Below are 24,344 nucleotides of genomic sequence, written 5' to 3'. Positions count from 1 at the left end.
AGCTGAGGGACAGAAATAAATGTGAACAGGAGGGGGAGTTAGGGACCATTGTGTCCAGTGGCCCAATCACTGCAGATTTAGAGTCAAACTGCAAGAAAGTCATGACAACCAAAAGGTAGAGGAATTATCTCTTGCTACGATCTCAATCAGCGGCTGCCCTGGGACACCCTTAAGTTCTAGAGTGGCAAACTGAGGTAGGTTCTGGGTCTTGTAGGTAGAGAACTGGGCAATTCCTTTTGAGGTGCCTCAGTCTGCTGGGCCGGGGAAAGGGATGGAAGGGAGAATTTCATTTAAAGCAGTGGTGGCTCTGTGCTGCCTGGACCCATTGGTTTTGGAGCCCAGTCACTTCTAATCCCAAGAAGGTTCATGAATAGCATTTCCTGACTTAGGAGATTATGTGTAAGAGAGAAAGTGCAAGAGAGTGATTGAATAGCAGGCAGAGAGGAAAGAAAATCTTTGGATTGGCCTGACAGCCACAATCAAAATGGTCTATAGATGGCAGTGCAGGCTTAAAAATCCATGGTGTTCTCTCGGTTTTCCATATCAAGCATTGAGATTTCCCTTCTTTTTGAACTGTTTTGTTGGATTCAGCTGGGACAGAAATCCTGCCACCCAGGATGTGAGTTGGCAATCCATCCCCAGACCCCAGGAGGGCATCCTCTCTGCCTATGAACAACCTCATTTTAAGGTAAAAGGCTTTAGAGAAGATACGATCGATAGAGCCCATACAGAGTGCAACCCCTTTGTCCTGGAGCAGGGGGACAGGGTGAGCTTTGTAGAATCCAGGCTCCCGGTGGAGGCAGGGGACGCCATCTTGAGCAGCACGTGATGCCTCTGGCATCCTAGGGGCTGGGTTAGCCTTGGGCACCGATCAGATTAAATGAGGAGAGAGCGAGGCAAGCTGTCTGGGAAAAACTGATGCGGTCTGGGGAGGGAGCATAAGGGGAAGCTTAGAGACGCTGCCGCAGATGTGGTTAGATCACTGGGGAAAAGAGCCCCTGATGCTCTCAGCTCCTAGCACTTCCAGCTCCTCTAAGGGCCGCCCCTTTCCTTACCCAAACTGCTCAGGGTTTTTGTGAGGACCCTTTGATATGGGAGAAAAAAGAGGGATGGGAGGTGGAGGCAGGAGGGGGAGAGAGGATCTCCAGTCCTTAGCATCTACTGCCAGAGTAAAAGTGAATTCCGGTTGGGGGCAGCCACTGCTTGGGGGCTAAGTGGGGCCAAGCAAGGGAGTAGAGAGCAGAGTTTAGGGAGCCCAGAAACAACGTGTGTGGAGGGTAAGGGGAAGCATCGAGAGAGATCTCACCGTCTTCTCCACCCACTGTTTATCTCAGTTCCCGCTCAGACATGTCTAGAACTGAGTGGAAGAGAGAGGGAAGCGGTGAGTGGTTTCCCTAATAATCCGGGGCTGAGGAGAAGATGCTTGGGCACTTGGAGAGAGATTCCCAACTCTGTTTTTGAACCTGGGAACACTATTGCTTTGTTTTGGATTTCTTATACCCCTTCCCCCAAATAAATGAGGACATCTGTTTATATTTTAGAGACAAATTAAAATATTTGTTTAGAGATTTGTTAGTAACATCATAGCAGACAACCTCAAGAATCTAGAATCATATGGCCCTGTTAGCCCAATTTACAGTGACAGATTATGTCGAGAAGAAGCGGCATGGTAGAATGAGAAAGGCCACCAGATTTAGAAGACCTAAATTCAAATCCTGGGCAAGTCGAGTTACCTCTGGACTTCCTTGTCCTCAGCTGTAAAATGAAGAGATTGGTCTAGATGTTCCCTGAAGACCATTTTTCAACTAAATATGTGATCCTATGACCTACTTCAGTGGAATGTAATGTTCTAACTCCTATTTGTCCTGTCTCTTTTATGATTCTTTTTTTTTACCAGTATAGTGGAATAATAGGGCAGCTGGGTGGCACAGAGGATAGAGTGCCAGGCCTGGAGTCAGAAAGACTCATCTTCATAAGTTCAAACCTGGCCTCTGACACTGACTAACTGTGTGACCCTTGGGCAAGTCACTTAACCCTATTTGCCTCAGTTTCCTCATCTAGGAAATGGCAAACCCCCCGCCCAGTGTCTTTACTAAGAAAACCCCAAATGGGGTCACAGAGTCAGACACAACTGAAAATGACTAAACACACAACATGTGGAGCAATGGAGACTCATTTCCTAAAGTGTGGGGATAGTGGTGCTTTACAGGTATTTCAATTAACCTTTTGCCTTGATGCTTACTCAGCTGCAGGATCCTGGCCTTGAGGAACCATTAGAAGGGGCAGCTAATCTTGGCTTTCAACAGGAGCAGCATCAAGACGGGTCAGAACCAGATCTCCTAAGCATGGCCATCCGAAGAGGGCCACGGAGTGAGTTGGTCTCAAATTCATTCAATAAGTGATAGCTACATGTTTACTACAAGGTCACTACTGTGGCAGGGTTTGCTTGTTTGTTTGTTCATTTGTTTGTTTGGGATCAGACCCATGTGTAGAGAACTTTTATTGATATAGAAAACTCCTAATCAAGAAACTTCTACAAATGCAGATCAGCATTTCCTCTTCAACTTATAATCTAAGATATCTTAGAGGTGAAGTGATCCAGTAGGTAAAATACTGGACCTAGAGTCAAAAAGACATGAGTTCAAATCTGGCCTGAGAAACTTACTAGCTGTATGACCGTGGGCAAGTCACTTAACCTCTCTGTCTCAGTTTCTTCATCTGGAAAATGGAGGGAGAGAGGAAATAATAGCACCTACCTCCCGGGTAGGTGTGAGGATAATATAAGATGATATTTGTAAAAATGTTTTGCCAATATTAAAGTGCTTTATAAATGCTAGTCATTGTTGTTATTAAATATTTAGTCCACTAAGAGATTAAGTGACTTTCTCAGAGTTACAGTCAATATCCATCAGAAGCAAGACTTGAACTCAGGTCTTCCTTACTCACTTTCCATGGCTGTCTCATGTGGTGAGTTTTATGGTTGCCTCTTTTATGGTATGCTTGCCTTTTTATGACCAATTTTTAAAAAAGTCTAAACAATCTGATGTCCATTTTCCAAGGACCTTAAAAATCTTAGGGAGTCAGGTTATATACTTGGGGCCAAGACAAATCACACACATGGCGGTGTGTGATTAAGTGCAAAAATGAGTAATGCACACTAAATTCCAGAGGATTTAGTTCAGAGAAGAGAGTGGGCTAAAGTATTTATGGAAGGATTCAAAAGTGATGTGGAACTTGAGTGGACCTAGGACTTTAAGAAGATCCAGATTCTAGTCTCACATATATGACCTTGGGCAAATCTCCTAACCACTATGGGCCTCAGTTTCCTGGAGTTATGTTATGTGATCGCTAAATCAAGAAATACCTTGGAGTCCTTAAGAGTTCCCTTTGAAATGAGAATTAACTGGGCAGGGTATTTGACTGTATATAGGCTTTTCACTGCCTGTAAAAGATTGTAACTTGATCACCCATTTACCTGACTTCTTTAAAAAAAAAAAAAGAAAAGGAGGGTAGAATTAAGAGATTGCTTAATTCAAAGGACAGTTGTTAATGGTCTATTATTTGTGAAGCATCCTACAGCTATAAAATATTTTATAAGTAATGTTACATGCATTTTCATTGTCTATCTCCCATGCCTGGAATTCTTTCCCTCCTCATCTCTACCTCCAAGCATCCCTGGCTTCCTTCCAGATTCAATTCAAGACCCACTTTCTGCAAGAAACCTTTCCCAGCTTTCCTTAATGCTAGTACCTTCTCTCTGTGATTATATGTAATTTATCCCATATGTGTGTGTATATATGTGTGTATATGTGTATATATAATACATATCTATTATATATATATATATATATTCTGTATGTATATACACACGGTAATGGGAGGAGACAGCATGCAAAAACAACCATGTACATGGTGTATACTTTATGTGTAATTTATTATATAACTTTACCTATATAATTTATTATTATATGTAATTATGTTATAGAACTATATTATAATAGCACGTGTATGTGTATATACGTAGTGTGTATATGAAGATGGTTGTTTTTTGCATGTTGTCTCTCCCCATTGGATAGTGAGCTCCTTGAGAACAGGGACTGCTTTTATCTAATCTTTCATCGTATTGCCAGTATGTAGCACAGTGCCTGGCATACACTCTTAATAAATGTTGAAAATAGGATAGGCAGTGGACCTATGATTTCATTGGTCTAAGGAAATCCTAGGTAAGGAAACTACTTCTGTCAGTGCAGGGTGGTGATTTCTTTGCAGCTTATAGCCTTAGCTGCCTAAAGCACCAGGAAGTCAAAAGAGTTGCCTATAGTCATAGATCTAGCAGAGGAAATACTTGAATTTGGTTCTTTCTAGCTTTGAGGCCACCTCTAGATCTACTACTTCACACAGTCTCAGCTACATAGCTTTAATGGGGAATGGAAAAGTCCTCCACTAACGTTCTCACCCAATCCCTCATCATGGCATGGAGGTTACCCTCTGTTCTTGAAATTTATGCCAGTAGTCTTTGAGAGGTCCTATCCAAACAGAAAGGCTTTGAGTATGGGCCTAGTGGTGGACTACGTGTCTGCTGACTGCAGCTGGGTCTAATTACAGACAAAACTGTTCATCACCAGATTGGCTGCAGGGTGTTGAGCTTTTGACAATTGCAACTCTTGAAAACTGCCTACAGAGTCATAGAGAGGAGTGGGACTTGTGTTATTACAATCTCAACGTTAGAGTACCTACATCAATGAAGTCATTGCTTTTAAAGTTATACATAATTAAAGAATACATGCAACCAGATGAATTTTATCCCCTTTGAAGTAGTCACTTTGAGATATCATGCACTTATTCCAATGATGCCGCCATTGACATAACACTTTTGAAATTCTATTTTCAGAATCACTTTATAAATCATGCAAGAATATGAATTTTGTTACTTTATAGCTATGCTCCATATTCAGCCAGAAATTGTATGATTTGATGTAATCATGACCACTGGCTCACAATTACTTTTGGCTACTTTGAAAAACAGAATTCACTTTCAAAGAATTACTGATGTGTGTCACTATGGTGGTTATTGTAAGGAATATGCTTGATGTGGATAGATGTGGTTGCTGTTTTTGCTGAACAGTGTATTCCAAGAGAAGGTCCATCAGAGAATGAAGCACGAGTTGTCAGACATGGTCAGTGGGACAGTTTTGAGCTGCTTAACTGTACTTTGTTATAAGAGAAGATTCTGTTGGATTAAGAGGATAAGGTTTGGAAAGGATAGCAGTGCTTTTTAAAAAGCAACAATAAAGCAGTTTTGAGGATACACTGCAGGCTCTGCAGCACTTCTAAAACAGTTTTTGAGCAACAGCAGCAGCCCTTGAACAAGCCTGTACACTTCCAATAGTTGGTTTTTGCTTGTTGTCTCTCCCTATTAGATAGTGAGCTGCTTGAGACCAGTGACTGTTTCTGTCTTGTGTTTCACCATATTTCCAAAATGTGGCACAGTGCCCGGCACACACTCTTAATAAATGCCCTTCTTAAAAGGGATAATAGATTTGGAACTGAGAGGACCCTCAGAGGCTATCTAATACAGGGAAGGAAACAGAGAGTTTGAGTGGCTTAACCAAGATCACATAGATAGTAAGGGCTAGTGGCATGATTTGAATTCAAGCCCTTGGACTCCTTGACTCTGAAGCCTGTACTTTTGCTACTGTACTACAATCATTTTTGCTATAACTCTCAGATCCACACTCTCCTTTCTCTTCCCATTGCCATCACCAGGCCTTCATTATCGCTAGTTAACTGTTGCAATAAGCTCCTGACTACTCTCCTCCCTTTCTAGTTTTTGCCCTTCTCTGAACCATTGTTCACATCCCTGCCAGATTAATCTCCTCTGTGTACAGGTCTGAACCTTGTTGCCTGCTAGTGGGCTTCTAACTGCCTCATGAGTACAATGCACATGCCTTAGGCTCCCATTAAAGGTGTTCTATAGTTTGGTGCCACCCATCCTGTCTAGCCTTGCTTCCAATTACTTCCCTCCAACCTTTCTATGTTCTACCTCAACTGGTCTCCTTGTTATTTACTGTACGTGCCTTGCTTTGCCTGCCTCTGCATCTTTCCCTTTCCCATTCCCTATGTTCTGAAAAGTCTTACTTTCCCTCCATGCCTATTCAATCCTACCCATCTTTCAAGAATCAGCTCAAAAGCCTCCTGTACCATGAAAGTTCCCCTGATTTCTCCTTCCTCTCCTCCCACCCCACCTAGTTGGAAATATTTCCTTCCTTAAGCCTCAAATAGCCTTTTTATTTTTCTTATTCACAAAGGTGGCATGAAGTAATAGAGAACTGGTCTCAAAGCCAGGAAGAGTTGGGTCTGAGTCTCATTTCCAACCCATAAGGGATATAAAGGGATTTGAAACTTAACCCTTATTAATCCTAACTCCAAGGCAAATTACTTCACTTACTTCACTTCTCAGTGATCTGCTCATTGCAGCTAGAAGGTCTATGGAGTATTTTATATGTTATCTCATTTGTGTTGGCAGAGGGATTTTCTTCACATGAGAGTTGCTATTATCAATGAAATCACTGGTCCAATCTCTGTCCTTCTAAATTTATCTCGGTTTGGTCTGGTTTGAGTTTTTTGGGATTCTAGTTATTGGCGTGTTCATTATAAACCCCTGTTAAACACCACCAGAACTACCAGAGCCCCACAAGGGCAGGGGCTGTGATTTATTTATTTATTCCTGAGTCTCATCTAGCACGCAGCAAAGTGCTCTGTATTAAAGTCTTAATAAACGTCCAATTTTTATTTTATGTTATTTTATATACTTTATTTACTGTAGTATTGTCTAAGTGGTACTAATATTATTAAGACTATTGCTACATGTAGGGCCACCTCTTTATTTTTCTGTGAAAAGTTAATGAGGAAAACACAATTGCAGAGAGAAATATTTGCCTTGCTCATAACATATGTAATCTATCTTGGATACATTCTAACACATATAGAAAAAGTAACCTGTCTAACTTTTCAGTGTTCTCACAATGCTTTGTGATAGTTACATTTTAATTTTCTGCTTTTATCCTCTCTCATAAAATACATCTGATGCTTTAAGAAGCATTGCTGAAATGGTTGATTTAATTTTTTAAGGTTAATATACATTTATGACCCTATGATCTCTTGATAACCTTATGTATGCCTCCATCCTGGACTATTCACCTGGTTTAGATTCCAGACCCTACTACGATCCATTCTGCTTCTAGGCCCATCTCTTGCCCTACACTTTCGATCTTTTCTCAAGCTCCCATGGTCTTAGCTCCTCACACATGATCACTTCTGTAAGTGATATCCTGGTGATAACAATTCGGAATTCTTAGGATGCAATGTGGGACATAGTGTCCAAACTGTAGCCAGTTAATGTCAGATTGAATAATCTGCCATGTTACCCACATCAGTCATGCATAGAATGCCCTGTTAACTTATGTTAATGTCTACTTGCCTATCCTATCTACTTGTATATCATTTCAATATTGGATAATCAAGGCTATAGATGCTGACTTGTAAGGTCAACTGAAATGAAATGTTTTTAAATGCCTTGTACCTTCACAACTTGGAAGAAATAAAACAAAATTCATTAGCGTAGCTAGATGCATTTCTAGTTCCAAGGAAATTATCCTTTGATGACAAATGGTTGTTAGCTTCTTAACCACCACCCACATGCTGCTTCAGTCTGGACATCACCAAATGAGTTATAGTCACCAAAGAGTTTTAACTGTGACCTTACTTTGACCCTTAATTCCCCAGTCCCTTTAACTGCTTCAGCCTTTCCCTCTAAGGTTCTAAAAGAGCTAAAGGATAGCACAAATAAACAGAAGCACAGGTGTGAAACATTAACAGCAGGCAGGAACTTCATAATAGAAGCAACATTCTGCATGGATCTTGTCTATTGTTGTTCAGTCATTCAGCTGTGTCTGACTCTTCATGACCCCATGGACCCTAATACTGTCCCTGGAGTTTTCTTGGCAAAAATATTAGAGTGGTTTGCCATTTCCTTCTCTAGAGAACTGAGGCAAATAGAGATTAAGTAACTTGCCTAGAGTCACACAACTAATAAGTGTCTGAGGCCAGATCTGAACTCAGGAAGATAGGTCTTCCTGACTCCAGGCCCAGCACTCTATCCACTGAGCCACATGGCTGCCTCCATGAATCTTGTCTGTACTTAATTCAAATGCAGGATGTCCTTCCCCATTAGAACGTGGAGTCCTTGAGGTAGGGACTGTTTTTGCCTTTTTTTTAAATGTGCCTAGCCCTTAGCATACTGTAGGACATAGAGTAATCACTTAATAAATGCATATTAGTTGACCAGTTGAGTGATTGATTGAATGAATGATACCAGAGGTGACAAGACTTGTTTTACAAGCAGCAAAAATTAACAAACTTAGAAAGTAAAACTTGATATCTATTTTTTAAGTCATGTTCCAAGTGAAACAAATATCCTAAAAAGTACACATTTCCCCTTCAGCCCCTCTGTTTCCATCTTGTTCTGATTCTTCAGGGAGTAGCTATCAAATGTTAAGTAGGTTCTCATAAACACAGATTTGTTCATTACTAACAGCTGTTCTCTATTTCTATGATTAAAAGGACTATTTTAGGGCCAACTTCTCAGTGTTGGTTAAAAAATATGGCTTAGAATCCAGTAGAATTTGAGATTAATTAGAGGAAATGGCCAATTTCTTTCAAGGGGAAGCTTTTAAAAGTTTCAGGTCTTGGAGGGCCAAGCATAGTAGACTTAAAAAGTGGCATAAGGGGGATTTGTATTTCACACATAACGTTTCCAACTCACACCAACAAAAAGAATAAATTAGGTCTAGGATATGTTTCTGTATTTTGAAAGAGTATAAGTGGATCTTAGGAAACTGTTCCAAAAGAGAATTAAGATCAGTCTAAGGCAAGATTGTCAAGGTACAGGTTATCTTTGGCCTGATCCACCTTTCAGTTATTCTTTCTTTATAGCCTCTTTTCCAAGGACAGAGCTGACTGGCCATGAGAAACCAAGACCAGGAGTCCAGCTACTAAGGAGAGGCCTGGATGATAGTGCAGTTGTAAGCAAACAAAAGATCACATCAAGACCAGGGAAATCAACAAAGTAAGCAGAGTCCAAGGACTTGGGAAGAACAGCATAGGCATCCTCTAGGTTCGTAGGTTAGAATTTGTCTACACTTTGATGTGGGTGGCTCAATTAGAGCAAAATGAAGTTAGAAGCTTGTGTATGAATCCTGCTTCTGATACTGGCAGGGGTTACACTAAGTCATAGACACACAAAATTATATTGGACCCACTCTCTATGCCCTGATATCTGAGTGCTGCCCCATCCTCAGGGCTTTTTCTGTCATTCTTCTCTCTCTTTCATTACTGAAATTTACCTGTTCTGTGTCTTAGGATCAATTATCCAGATTACTAAAGGTTAACTATCCTGATAATTAATCTATGCTAATGGGAGAGGGGAATCGAGGTACATTTTAACAGTGGCCTTCTGGAAATAGTGTCTCTGCCTCCTTTATCTAACCCAATAATTATTTTAATGCTCTGGTAACATAGAAACTTTACACAATTCTAAAGTCATATTGTGTGGGCTGTTTTCTCAGATGGGGCAGCTACAGGGCACAGTGGACAGAGCATTGGGCTTGGAATCAGGAAGATTCATCATCATGAATTCAAATCTGGCCTCAGACACCTCCTAGTTGTAACACTCCGGGCAAGCCACTTAACCCTGTTTGCCTCTGTTCCTCATCTGTAAAATGAGCTGGAGAAAGAAATGGCAAACCACTCCAGTGTCTCTGCCTAGAAAACCCCAAATGGGGTCACAAAGAGTCAGATAAAAATGACTTAACAACAACAAAATTCTCTCAGCTCTAGTTAGACATTTCATTTTCATCAGCATATTTCTGCAATGGGAACTCTCTACAAATGAAGATTGGCCACTTGTCTGTGACTTAGAGTCTTAGAGAGTTGACTGAAGTCACAAAAAGGTTAAGTGACTTTTCCATAGTCACAAAGCTAATATATGTCACAGGCAGTCTTTGAACCCAAGTCTTCCTAACCTCAAGGTCAGCCATCTTTCCACTGTACTATAATATTGCCTTTCATTTAAAGATTTGCAGCCACAATGCATATCCTAATAAGTCCTTTTTAGAAGCATATAGCCCAGGAATAATAATGAAATAGCTCTCCTTATGGTAGTGTCTTTGTTCCATAGCTAGATGTCATAGTGGTTAATATGTTGGATTTTTGAGTCAAGAAGACCTGAATTCAAATCTTCCTCAGTACAACCCTGGGCAAGTCACTTAAACTGATGCCTGATTGAGGAGAGATAATGGTGTTTTTTATACAAATATAAAAAGTAATATCCATTAAAGTACTTATGTGATAAATCAAAGGCTTCTATCTTACTGTTTCCCTTCCAACTATTAGTCTCCTTACTCCTAAACTACCTTGTATTTAACCATTTGTATGTTTTTGTATTTGTTCACTTTATATTCATACTAAATCTATTTATATATGAAATTTATTTAAGATCCTTTTGAGTAAGGATTGTTTCACTCTTTGTATACACAGCATTTTGAACACCTCCTTTATTAAGCACATAATAGGTGCTTAATAAATACTTGTCAATTGATTAATAGGTAGGACTGCTAGGGAAGAGAACTTCATAGCCTTGAATTTCTTATCTCTTGCTTAACCTGATAAGTCACACCACTTTTCTCAAAGAAATCTACATCAGATTTATGTTTGAAGGACATTATGCATATTTTGCTGTTAATTGAATCTTCTAAAAGCCTGTCGTTACCTAAAAGTTATGTATGTCTCTGAATGGGAATATATTCATACAAAAAATTGAATGTTATTTTCACCACACATACTTTTATATTAGTAATACAATGTGTTCATTCCATGTCTTTTTGGCCCTGTCAACTGTATTTGCTGAATATGATACTTTATATAAAAGTGAAATCATTGCCTTACTCAAGTCTTGGCAAATGGATTTGTTTCCCAAGGGCAGGAAAAAGAGAGTAGTGTTTGGATCACACATCTGACTAGTAATGTAGTGGTGTAATTGACAATAATTTTTTAAAATTATATTAGATGTTACAGTGTTTGCAGCTGTTAAAGAAACACTATTTGGTTAAGTGCTACCAAAACAAAAGTCACATTATTTTGTGACTAATAGCTATTAAAACAAATGGTCCAGATAGAGTCTCGAAGCCAGGAAGACCTGTGTTCAACTCCTGCCTCTGACACATACTGGCTGTATAATTCTGGGCAAGTTACTTAACCTTTCAGTGTCCCAGGTAACTCTTTATTACACTATATGTTATAGAGAAGGGGCCAACCTCCATTGGAGAGAGTTTCTTTACTGAGAGGTCCAAGAATGCAGCTAGGTAGCCTAGTGGATTGTCACTTAGCCTCTATTCACCTCAGTTTCCTCATCTGTAAATTAGGTATGATAATGGCACCTACCTCACCTGGTTGTTGTGAGGATCAAATGACGTAATAGTAAAGCACTTAAGATGTCTTAGGATGTGACTGACACATAGTAAACTATATATATACATATATGTGTGTTACTTATGTTACTTATTATTACTAAATCAATGAAATCACAGGTCCAATCTCAAAACCAAGAGGTAGAGTACAGGTTAGTATATTATTACATTTTATATATAACATGGGGATTTTATAATGTTTTCTGTTGGAAAATAGCCATAAAATTTCATAGATACAGACCATTGACTCCAATACTCTCATGACTCACTCTATTACATATTACAAAAGAGGATACTATGTTATAGAGAGGTTATGTGACTTATACAAGATTTCTTTTCCATATTCTTTTGGCTCTATTACTTATTTTTATTTGTAATCCAGCTTCCCAATACATGGAAATTCACCAGGGAGGACATGCTTCCTTTATGAGTCAAACTTGAAAAGTGGGTTTTGGAGACTTCTGGTTCATGTAAGAAACAAAATTGGAGTACTAGATGTTTTCTCTGATCCCTACTATCTTTCAAACATTTCCAAAACAGAAATTATGCACCAAAGATAAAGCAACTTCAGTTGACTCCATGGTCTAAGATATCTAGAATCCAAAAAAAAAAGGTTTAAAAAATCATGAATGTATACTTACTGATCCTGAGCTCACTCAGGACTCCTCCCCTACCTTTCATGCTAACAGAATTGAGGCTATACTAGCAAACCCAAATACACAACACAGGCTTACCAAAAAAATACACTCTTAAACCCTGGACCACTCTCCTTCTTTCTAGTGCCATGGAGACTCCAGTTCCAGAAGTTTGCTTGAGACACAGCAGCCAGCTTGGCCATAACTCTTCAGGCTCAAAAGCCTGCCAAGGACTGCAACCCTGTAGCACAGTGAAACAAAGCTCTGATCTGCTGGTGCTTGGGAAAGCAGTGCTAAAAAGCTCTAAGCAGCCAGTGCTAGACCAAAGAACTGATAAACAAAGGGAGCAGGACAGATTACCAAGACAGAACACTCATGGTGGGTGGGGGGGGGGGGGAAGGCAGGGAAAGACACTCAACAAAGCCTAAGGGAAAGAGCATAATCAGCCAGAATCAGTTCTGACCACCCAAACATCAGTTGGGGCAGAGACTTAGACTAATGAGCTATGAGTTGCCCAGTATAGAAGTGGGTTTTGGAATCCAGCCTCCAAGAAAATCACAGAGGGGATAGAGTCAGAAAGTGAGTGACAGGGAAAATAAGGGGAAAAGAAGACTGAAACTGCAAAGATTTCAGGAAAAAACTCAAAGACCTTAGACATAAATGGACAAAGCAACGCAAAAAAAAAAACAGTAATAATGGAAGAAAATATGGCCTCCAGATCTACTAAATGAGTTCATGATTAAATAGTGAAAAACAAAGGAAAATGATCCAACACTTGATGAGACAAAATTTTGGAATATGAGGAGGACATAGAGACATAGGTCTCTCAGAAGAACATGACAGAGTTAAAAATAAAACATTAAAAAAGGGAATAATAGAAGAGAACTGCCCAGAACTTCTGTACGTAGAAAATTAAATTCCAGTTGAAAGAATTCCAGGAAAAAACAAAACAAAGCCAAGGCTGCAACCTCTAAGACACACAGTGGTTAAATTTAATAGTCCAGTTCAGAAACAACTGTGCCACCTAATGGTTATCTATATGTTCTCAATTTATAATCTAGGGAATTGCTTAGGGCACAGAGAATTAGAATATGGTATAAACTCCTTAAGGATAGGAACTATTTTCTTTTATTTTGTTTCCTTTGTATCCCCATTGCTTAAAGCAGTGCATGGCACATAGTAAGAGCTTAAATGTTTGTTAATTGAATGAATGATTGAGAGACTAAGTGACTTATTAGGGGTCACACAGCTACTATATATTTGTCAGCTGAACCTAGGTCTTCTTGACTCAGAGACCAGCTTTCTGTCCAGCAGACCATGTTACCTCTTCCATTTATATGAAGCTTTAAATTATATAGAATTACAGAATATCAGAGTTGGAAGGATTAGAAGTCATTTAGTTTAACTTGTACCTGAATAAGCATGTTCTCTATTACATTGCTGAAGAGTGGTCATCCAATCTACATTTGAAGACCTCAGATAAAAAAGAAATCACCACCACCACTAAGACAGATCATTTCACTTTTGGACAGCTCTAATTGTTAAGAAAGCATTGCTTACATTTTGTCTAGATTTACCACTTTGAAATTTCCATATATTTCTTCAAGTTACCCTCTGGAGCCAAGAAGAGTACATCAGATGGAAGGATAGTATCCTGAAAAGAGCACTAGGTTTCTAGTCAGAGGGTCTGGGTTACTGGTGCAACCTTAAGCAAAATCATTTCCACTTTTCTGGGCCTCTGGCTTTTTTTTTAAATGAAGGGGTTGGCCCACACAAGGAAGGGATAACATAGTGGAAAGGATGCTAGAGTTGGGGGTCAAAAGGTCTGTATTAAGTTTCTGTCTCTGTCATTTAAGCCACTTAGCTCCAAACTTCCTTCCTGGGACCATGATTTTTCCTGCTACCTCCTACTCCTCCACCTTTAATCTTTTATACTATAATCAAATCCTGTCAGTGGTCCTGGAAAGGCTATGTCATTAGACTGCCCTATTATTCTATTCACCATCCCTGTGACTTCCCAGACCAAACCACCCTTCCCTGGCTACCACTCCACTATATACTATATTATATTATCAGTTCCTTGAAGGCAGGGACTGTCTGGCTTTTGCATTTCTGTCTCTAGCATTTAGTCCAGTGTCTGACATATAGTAAACACTTAATAAAAGCTCAGGGGTGCATGGGATGTTCAGGGAGGACCAGCACCTCTGGTGTGAGAGCTTGCCATGCCCTTTTCAGGGCTGCTCATCCACCTTTAGCATCCACCTGTCACTCAACTCTCACCTATGGCTCCAAGGAGCTATAATAGCATGCACAGTGGCCTCACCCTGGTAAAAACGTTCTTGGCAGAAGGGCTAAACTAGGTTGAGGTAACTGAAAGGCTTCAAATTCATTAATGAGCTAGAATGATGTCTACCCCAATCATGTGAAGACTTTCTCTAGTAGAATGGGCAGATAAGAACAATTTGTTCCAACAGTGGTGAAGGTGGCTGAAGCAAGCACTGTGGGATGCTTAGAGCTTGGTCAGACATCGAAGAAGACACCAAGGTCACCTACTGCATCCTGAGCCATTACCAGTCATCTTGACTTTTGTCTCACCACTGGACTTCAATATCTCTGAAAGAGAGAGTGAGGCTGATAACCGTGCAGCTCTGCCTCACTTAATTTATGTGCAAATTAAGACATTGTCTGATGTCATTGGTTCTCTTCAGGAATAAACAATAACAGTAAGAGCTCATTCATTCATTCATTCCTTAGAGAATCAATCAAAGACTCTGCAAACTTTTAAGTACTATACAAATGTTGGTTATTCTTATATTGATGATTTGCAAAATGGAAACACTGATAATTTTCCTGCCTTCTTCACTGGGTTGTTGTGAGGATCAAGTGATAGAATTTTACATGAAATTACTTTTCAAATTGAAAAGTAAAATATGTGTCAATTATTATTGTTTGGAAAAGGATTTTCAGTTTTTACTTACTAATTTAAGATCACTATGTTTTTGGATCCCCAAAACAGTGACTGGCACGTAGTGGGCATTTATTAAATACTTGCTGATGTGACTATCACAAAATTCAAGTTCTAAAGATTATTCTCACTTTTTTGTTATAGATTTACCTCCTATTCCTTCCACTTCGAGAACAGGCTTTGCAGAATTTTCCATGAGGGAAAGAATGAGAGAAAAATTAAAGGCTGCAAGGGTGAGGATACATTAATAATTTGCTCAATGCTGATTGCAATTCCGTAGCTCCTCTCTAGCTCATTTGCTTAATGCTGCATGCATTTGAATATATTGGATTTATCTTTTGTGTTGCAAATGTTAATGTGGCACTTTAGGTTGGCATGGATGATGATTACCCACAAGAAGAATTTTATCTAATTTTCTAAACAATTAATTTGATTCTCATTTACCTCTTAAGAGTGAAAACCCTAACTATTTTTTACTGATTAATATCAACTGAGGCCTGAGTGACAGACTCATTTTCTGTATTACTGACATGACACAGATAATGATTTCCTTTTTTACGTTTTTAGTCCAAAGCAGAAAGTGCCTTGCTGCAGGAAATCCCTAGCCCAAAACCCAGGTCCTTTGAAAGTCTCAGAGAAGAAGAAGTGACTGGATTTGACGAAGAGGTAAGAAATATAGCAGGCTTTAAAATCCTGTTGTTGTCATTAATAGACAAAGAAATATAATGTTAGCATTTCATTAAAAGTTCAGCAATTATGCTATGAAGAGATGTCTAAGGCTTTTTTTAAAAAACAGTTTTGTACTTCTCTACTCAGATAAATCTAAATACGATCCAACAGAAAGACAGCAGGCTATGATTTATTTTTTAAAAATACATGTTTTTAAAATTCTATTGAAATACTATAGGATTTAGAATAGGAAGAGACTTTAAAATCATATAGGCCAACTCCTACATTTTACAGATGCAGAATCTGATGCCAAAAGAAAGGTATCAATCAGTAAGCACTTATTAAGTGCCTACTATGCCCTTGACATTGAGCTAGGCTCTGGACAAAAACGCAAAAGTAAGACAGTGTGTTCCCTCAAAGAGCCTACATCCTACTGGGCAGATAAAGTATTTTCACAGATAACTTATTGTGGGATATACACAAAATAAACATAAGATGAATTTGGACACAAACACTAATAACTTCTAGAATCAGAAAAGGTGTCTTGAAGAGGTGGCCCTTGAAGAGAACTAAAGAGGTGGGACAGAGGCAGCGATGATGAGGGAGAACATTTCTGGCATGGTCAATGGTGTATACAAAGGCACTGAAGCAGGAGATAGACTGTCATATAATGGGAAGAGCCAATAGGCCAGTTCAGCTGGAGCATAGAGACCATGCAGCATGCACTAGGTCAAAGAAGAAATAAGATAGGTATCCTGCATTAAATCACAGCAGTCATTAGAACACAGTCCTACAACGGGCAATAAAGTGAATGATCTCCAATTTTGCTCTAATTCTATTTAAATCAATTCAAGAAATCTTCATTAAGTGCCTATAATCAAAAAGCAATTTGAAAGGTATGAGAAGAAACAAAAATGGATAAGAGACGGTGCCAAGTGTGCCCTAAGCTACTAACAATCTAGTTAGGGAAGACAAGGCTGAGACACTTGCTTCAAAATTTCTAAGACCTGGAATTTCATTGTTGTGGGTACTCCCTCCAGAAACACAGGGAGTCACCAGAATAGGATATATATGTGAAAATAAAATAGATTATACCAAGTGCCCAAGAGGAAAATGGGTAGCATGTCACGGTAGTAACTAAAAGGGAAAGGTTAGTGCTAGCTGGCTGCATCAGTGAAAGCTTCAGAGAGAACACACATTTCAAGCTGGACTCTGAAGGATGGGTAGGATTCATATTGGCTGAGCTACTAGGCATAGACATTTCAGGGGTAGAGTATGATGTAAATAAAGCCTTAAGACATGTCCTGTTTGCCTGGAACATAAAGCACATAAGGGAGATTGATTAGAAATAAGGCTGGAAATGAAGGTTGGAGCCAGATTATAAAAGAATTTAAATAGCAAGACAATGGGAGAGAGCATTGAAGATTTGTGAGCAATGGAGTGACATCATCAGACCAGCACTTTATTAGGGAGGTTGAATATAGGAGCAGCATTATACAGTGGGAAATAAATCCACAATATTACAAGAATCTGGACCACTAGATGATGAAAATCTGGAGCCACACTAACCCATTAAGTAGTTCACTAAGAAATGCTCTGCATCATAAAAGGGAGTACCTTCAGAGATGATACCACAGGCTTTGAGGTGTCAAAGTAAGAAGTACAATCATAACTAAAAACAGCTTCAGTATGAGTTGAAAGTGAAATGTCTGTCTTAGACAAAGTGAAAGCTAAAATAGATTAAATAGAAAGAGAAAAGTAGGGAAACTACATTATATGTCAGCCATATTAATCAATATTGTTTTAGACTATTTAAAATAACTAGACAGTATAAGGTTGGACTATTGCTGTGATATAGGACATGATGAGTTGATAGACTTAGAAAAATACGGAAAGACTCGGACTTATGCAGGAAGAGGTTATCCACCCTCAAAGAAACAGAGGTCAAGTCTTACATAGATGCATATGAATGTGTATGCCTATATATGAGTATGATTATAGATATCTAAATTTATGTATGAGTATGTAAGTGTATGTATATGTCTATGTGTTTGTGTGTGTATATGTGTGTGGATCTGTTTATCTGTCCATCTATATCCACACTTATTGTAGCCTTCTTGGGGGAGGGAGGAAGAAGGGGGGGAAAAAGAACAAAGTAAAAAGTACACAACAGAAAACAAAAGAAAACTTACAAAGAAGTGAAGAAAAGATGGACAGCTCTCAACACAATATGTAGTATTTGTTATATAAGCTTTCTTGAAGTGGAAATTTATTGCTGTATGTTTTGAATACTCTCTTACATCCTACTTTGTACACAGCAATGCTTTTTTTTCTTTTCTTATTTTGTATTTAAGTCTAGAATGTTTCTTTTTCTTTTCTTATTGTGTATTTAAGTTTAAAATGAATTAATAAAAAAGAAAGAAGGTGAAATGTCTGGCTAATAGCTGACCCAATTAGGGGATAGTGGTAGCTAATAGCTATGGAGGAACTACTATGCGGATGAAAGCTAAATTGGGAGGGGAGGTTACCACACAGGAGATGGGGTAGTAAGCATATTTTAATCAAATGGTACGCTATTCTGAAATGATGGAGAAAATATAAATGTAAGCAATTATTGTGCAATCAAATGATCTATGATTACAACTGAAGTATGATTATTGTATTGTGTCCAGTCAGACTAATATTTGATGCATGATTGCTGATGTTAATATCTTATATCCAATCATAAGATTATACTTATTATGTTAATTCTGTAGTGGCGGAGGTGAGTGCTTTCTCCTAAGCAGAAATAACAAGCACGAGCAATGAAATGTCACTTCTGCTGTTGTTTGTGCCAGGGGAATCCTTGCCTAGCCCTGAACAGCAGGGGACAGAACAGGAAAGGCAAGTTCCAGGGGGTCATTTGGGTCTGAGAGAGAATGACTCTAGAGCATCTCTAAAAACCTGTGTGTTTGATCCCATTTTAAATCATAAGATGTTGATACTGTATTTAGCTCTATCTTTAAAGGACTATTATGAGAATCAAATGATATTACATACGTAAATCATCTTGGAAATGTTAATGGATCCCTATCAGTCCCTGCTGAACTGATGATTTCATTAGTATAAGAAACTCCAAGGTGAGGAAACTCCCTCTGCCAATGCAGGTTGGCATCTTTTCTCTCTTTAAAGTCTTAGAGAATTACATAGAATACTGAAGTGTTTAGTGACTTACTCAGGTTCACACAGCCAATATGCATCAGAGGCAGTGGTTCTCTATGCTGCTTCTCTGCAGACCTTACAACTACAAATGGTAGCTAGTATCATTACATTTGATTTAATAGACTATTTAGATATACTCCTATTGTGAATAAGGGTAGATAACCAGATATTGAGGGATTTTCCTTAAGCATAGGTCTGAACACAGCACTCCCCTAGGAAGGGGAATAAGTATTTATTAAGTACCTACTGTGTTGTAGGCACTGAACTAAGCACGTTGCAAATATTATCTCATCTGACCCCCCCATAACAACCCTGGGAGGTGGATGCTATTTATGATTCTTATTTTACAGTGGAAACTGAGGCAGACAGAGGTTAAATGAATAACTAGTAAGTGTCTGAGGGCAGATTTGAACTCAGGTCTTCTTGACTATACTCCCAGTTCTCTGTGCACTATGGCACAGAGGCCTCATAACAGAGTATTCAGCAAACTTCTCAGGAAACTCCAATGGATTCCTATCGGCTCTAAGATAAATGAATGAGTAAACATTTATTAAGCATTCGGTATGTGCAGGGCTCTGGGCATACAAATAGAAAAATAAGATTCTCTAAACATTCTCACAGCACCATAGCATACCAATGCTATCCATGGGGTTTTCTTAACAAATATACTGGAGTGGTTTGCCATTTCCTTCTTCTATGGATTAAGGCAAAGAGAGGTGGAGTGACTTACCCAGGATCACACATCTAGTAAGTACCTGAAGCCACATTTGAACTCAGGTCTTCTTGACTCCAGGCACACTGAGTTATCTATAGTAGCCATTTAATAAATGTTATTTACTATGTAGGGTGAATTCATAGAATTGTAGGATTTAGTGTTGGAAGGGACTTCACAGACCACTTAGTCTATCTCCCCAGAGGAGGAAGCTGAAGTCTAAAGAGGAGAATAGATCTGTCTCCTCAGGTTCACACAGACAGCAGGAAAGGCAAGATTCAAATCTTTTGACTCCAAATTCAGTGTTCTTTTTATTATACCATGCCTTTACATTCCCTTTGCACACACCACTGCCTCTTTCCATATGAGTCCTCTGAACACATCATACTCAGCTGAGAGAACTGAGCAGTGGCTTGAGAAACGTTCAATCAGTCAATCAGAAAATATTGATTAAGCATTTGTTATGTGCTAGGCACTGCACTGGGGATACAAGACTGGGGATACAAAGAAAAGCAGAAGAAAAAATTTTTAAAAAACTGTCCCTGCTCTAAAGGAGCTCACATTCTAATAGGAGAGTCAATAATAAATAAGAAAGTACATTAAGAAATTCTCTACAGAGTAGATGAGAAATAATCTCAGTGGGGAAGGCATCAGCATTTTGGAGAAGTAGTTCTGGGGTGAAGATAAGGGGGCAAAGACCAGGAAAGGCCTCGTGCAGAAGCTAGGAACACTTGGAAGAAGCCAGGAAAATATAGGGGAGAGATGGGGGAAAGAGAGCATTCAAGGACAGGAAAACAGCCAGCAAGAATGGAGAATCATGTATGTGGGGTAGCTAGGTGGTGCAGTGGATAGAGTGCCAGATGAAGAGTTAGGAACTCATCTTCCTGAGTTCCAATATGGCCTCAGACTCTTACAAGCTGTGTGACCCTGGGCAAGTCACTTAACCCTGTTTGGCTCAGTTTCCTCATATGCAAAATGAGCTGGAGAAGGAAATGGCAAACTGCTCCAGTATCTTTGTCAAGAAAACACAAATGGGGTCACAAAGAGTCATTCATGATTGAAAAATGACTAAACAACAACTTTATGACATCAGCAGGAAAATTCAAAAAAGGAGAGGGATTGGCAGGAGGTGGGATAGGATAATGAGAATTCTGTTTTAGATATGTTGAGTTTAAGATGTCTATAGAAATCCAATTCAAGAAGAGACATTGAGGATAGATATTTAGATCCGGGAATTATCTTCACAAAGGTGATAACTGAACTTATGCCAGTAGATAAGATCAGACTGAGATAATTCAGAGTGAGAAAAAAAAGCCCAGGAGAGACCCTTGGGGGGATACCCATGATTAACAAGCAGAACATAGATGCAGAGCTAGCAAAAGAGAGTGAGGAGTTGTCAGAGAGAGAGGAGAAGAGCCAGGAAAGAACAGTAGCATAAAAACTCAGGAAGGAGAGATTGTCCCGAGAGAGAAGTAAGACAATGGTTTCAAATGCTGCACAGAGGTCACAAAGGATCAGAACTAGGAAAAGGTCCTGTGTGATCACTCTACCTTCATTTACATTTTTGATTTTATAATTGCATTCATTCCTTAGGCATTACAACAATCAATAGTCAAGAACTAAGGCTTTTCAAGGGTTAATTTCCCCCTTCTCTAGTACCTTTTCAGTTTCCCTGGTTGAAGATTTCTTTCAGAACTGTGAGAATCAGTGTGGGTATTTTATCCACTCTTTTATTCCATCTATACGGATATTCCATTCACTCTTTTATTCCATCTGTGTGGGTATTTCGTTCCCTCTTGCAGACTGTGGCCTCCATCCCCACAGCCACATTGCCTTATTAGCTATTCTTCATGAGTAGCAGCAGCCAAAATGAGTCATCCTTTCAGGGGCCAGACTTAAGGTGATGAGACAATTGAAATTTAGCTTGGCTCATACTCCAATGAGAGACATAAAATTCGTAGACAAGTTTGTGCTTGTTTGTTTGTTTGTTTGTTTGTTTTCTCCTTGATTTACAGGATCTGAGAGAGCTTAGCTGGTATAGCCTTTAAGAATCTGGGGTCACCTCATTCCAGATCAGATGTTGGTAAAGGATTTTAGTAGACAAGTATTCATTTAAAGGACTTTTTTTTATTTTTTTTTTAACACAGCCTGGCAAAAATGTATCAAGGGAGACACAAGAGGAAGATTCTCAGAGATCTACAAGAGTCAGGTTTCAAGATTCTGGGAGGAAGCCCAGGTTCAAGCCACAGGTCAGAACTAGTGTGTTTTCCTTTGATGATTTCTTTTTCTTCTTAGGAGAAGATAGAAGGACAATGAAACAATTACTCAGTTTTCAAATTCCACATACCATTCATCCCTGTGCATTGTTTTTGTCTTCATATAAGGCTCAGGGGAAAAGAAATATTATATGGAAGAGTAGGCTGTACTATATAGATACACTGGATTCCTATTATCTTGCCTACATGCACTATAAACCAAAAAGAACCCAAACAATCAACGATGCAATTGGCCTTTATAAAATTGAATGTGTAAGAAGCTATATCTTACTATTAATTAAATCGAACTATTCTAGCATTTACCTATGAAATAGTAGTTCTTGGCATTTTGAAAACCACTGCTAAAATTATCAGGTCTCATGGCTACAAATAAAATATTTGTTTGGTTTAGGAAAAGCTTTTTGTGGTTCATGAAAAGTGAACTAATCAAAACTTGACCTATAAAAGAACACCCCCTGGGGCAATAAATTCCATTCATTAAAGTTCATTGTCTATAGTCCACTAACTTTTTGAGATACCAATCTTGTGTGGTGACTGGACCGTTATTACTACTGCTCACATAAAGATTGCTTTTAGTTAGCTGCTTGTACTGAGGTTATTTCTATTTAAATCATCTGAAAACACTGTTATGCCTCCCTGTGTAGGTTCCCCCTGGATTCCCATCTGCAGAAGAAGCTTATAACTTCTTTACTTTCAATTTTGATCCTGAACCAGAAAAGGATGAAACAAAAGACAAAAACAGAGAGGAATCTAATCAGGAGGTGGAAGAAGGGGCAGAAGAGGAAGAGAAACCAGCTCATGAAGAACAAGTGGAAAAAATGGTACAAAAATCACAATAATAATGACATCCTAGGCAAAGGAGTGAATGGCTCAGAACAAATATCTCCCAACTGCTAGGAGAGTAACTCAATTACTTCTTGATCGTAGGTCATTTCTGCATATGAAGGCCAGCACATAAAACCATGATACCGCATTCATTTGATATTAATAATAATAGCTGACATTTATAGTACTTTAAATTTATAAAGCAATGCACATATATTAGCTCCTCCAGCCCTTAGCACAGTGCCTGGCACATAGTAGGTGCTTAATAAATGCTTGTTAACTGAGAGACTGACTGATATATCTCAAAGATCCTTGCTATCACTTTACGATTTTCATCAGTAAATAGACTGAATAAATCTGATCTTTTAAAAAATTCATTTAGGAATACATCCTTGGAGGCTTTTTTGCAATAACCCTGAATTAAGATTCAGTTCAGTGATTAGCATTTGTCTAGCAAGGAAGTGTTTCAGCCTTAAGAGCCAAGAAAATGGCTTTTGTAGTTTTGCTTACAGTCCAGTAGAAATATGATAATAAGCAAAGAGCCTCAGTCCTCTAATTATAATCAGTCTGTATAAATCTTTAAAAAAAATCTTTTGGCTAGCAGACAAGAATTGGTGTCAGGAAGAACTGGGATCAGGACCTGCCTGTGTCTTATTCTAGCAGTCTAACCATAGACAAATCACTAGCTTCTCAGAGCTCCAAGTAGGGCCAAGTAACAGAGAAGTTGCTGATCTGCTTTGGTGGAGAGAGTTTCGGTACTGTGGGGGCTCTCCATGCCAATAAAATCACAGATTGAGGCAAACACACATACCCACATACCTGTATGTATACAATATTCTTAGAATGATACCATATCAATGGCATAGTGACTTATGTAATTCTTTAAGGTTTACAAAATAGTTCTTCTAACCACACCCCTGTGAATTAGGTAGCACATGCATTATTACCTCCATTTTACAGATGAGGAAAACAATATCCTAGAGGTTGAGTAATTTGCCCAGGATCACATAGCTACTGTATCAGAAGCAGCATTTGAACTCAGACTTTCAGGTTCTAAATCCACTGTTTTTTCTATTACACCACACTGCCTCTAGGCAAAGTCTACGCCTTTAAAAAAAATACCTTCTACAAATTTAGAAGAATTCTTCCTCTAAAGCAGCATAGGAAAGAGTCCTGGGCCACAGCTCAATTTTTTGACAGAGATCTGCTCTCTTTTGTCTTGGGTTCCTTGTACAAACTCAATTCAATTCATCAGATACTTCTTAACCAATTAGTAGAGTACAAGGTACCATGACAAGTCCAAAGGCAGGAGTGAGATACCCCCCTGCCTTCAAAGCGTTCCTATTCTACTGTGAGGCACAATATGCTTCGCATCTCAAAAGTTTTAAGCTACTAAATCTTAAAACTGCACTGACTTTGTGGGCTCTTTGTACTATATGCAACTCAAGAATTTTTTTCTTAGACCACACTCATTACTCAAATCCCCAAATTCAAGAAAGACGAAGACCCAATATTAGAGTGTTTAAACAGTATCTT

General features: G+C 38.9%; 1 protein-coding gene across 1 annotated transcript in view; it reads left to right on the top strand.

Annotated features, from left to right (window-relative positions):
* Nucleotides 1-2,342: 2,342 nt before the first annotated feature.
* Nucleotides 2,343-24,344, top strand: part of CC2D2A (coiled-coil and C2 domain containing 2A) — a 124,410-nt gene continuing 102,408 nt past the window's right edge. The window contains exons 1-5 of the mRNA XM_036765643.1: nt 2,343-2,370; nt 15,270-15,358; nt 15,693-15,791; nt 21,855-21,956; nt 22,628-22,792. Coding sequence (XP_036621538.1) covers nt 2,346-2,370; nt 15,270-15,358; nt 15,693-15,791; nt 21,855-21,956; nt 22,628-22,792 — 480 coding nt within the window. The 5' untranslated portion in view covers nt 2,343-2,345. The remainder of the gene's footprint in view (nt 2,371-15,269; nt 15,359-15,692; nt 15,792-21,854; nt 21,957-22,627; nt 22,793-24,344) is intronic.

The sequence above is a fragment of the Trichosurus vulpecula genome, chromosome 6 (genome assembly GCF_011100635.1).
Source record: "Trichosurus vulpecula isolate mTriVul1 chromosome 6, mTriVul1.pri, whole genome shotgun sequence".
NCBI classification, from domain to species: Eukaryota; Metazoa; Chordata; class Mammalia; order Diprotodontia; family Phalangeridae; genus Trichosurus; species Trichosurus vulpecula.
The sequence above is the reverse complement of the archived record's forward strand: the minus strand, read 5'-3'. Positions and strand labels throughout refer to the sequence as shown.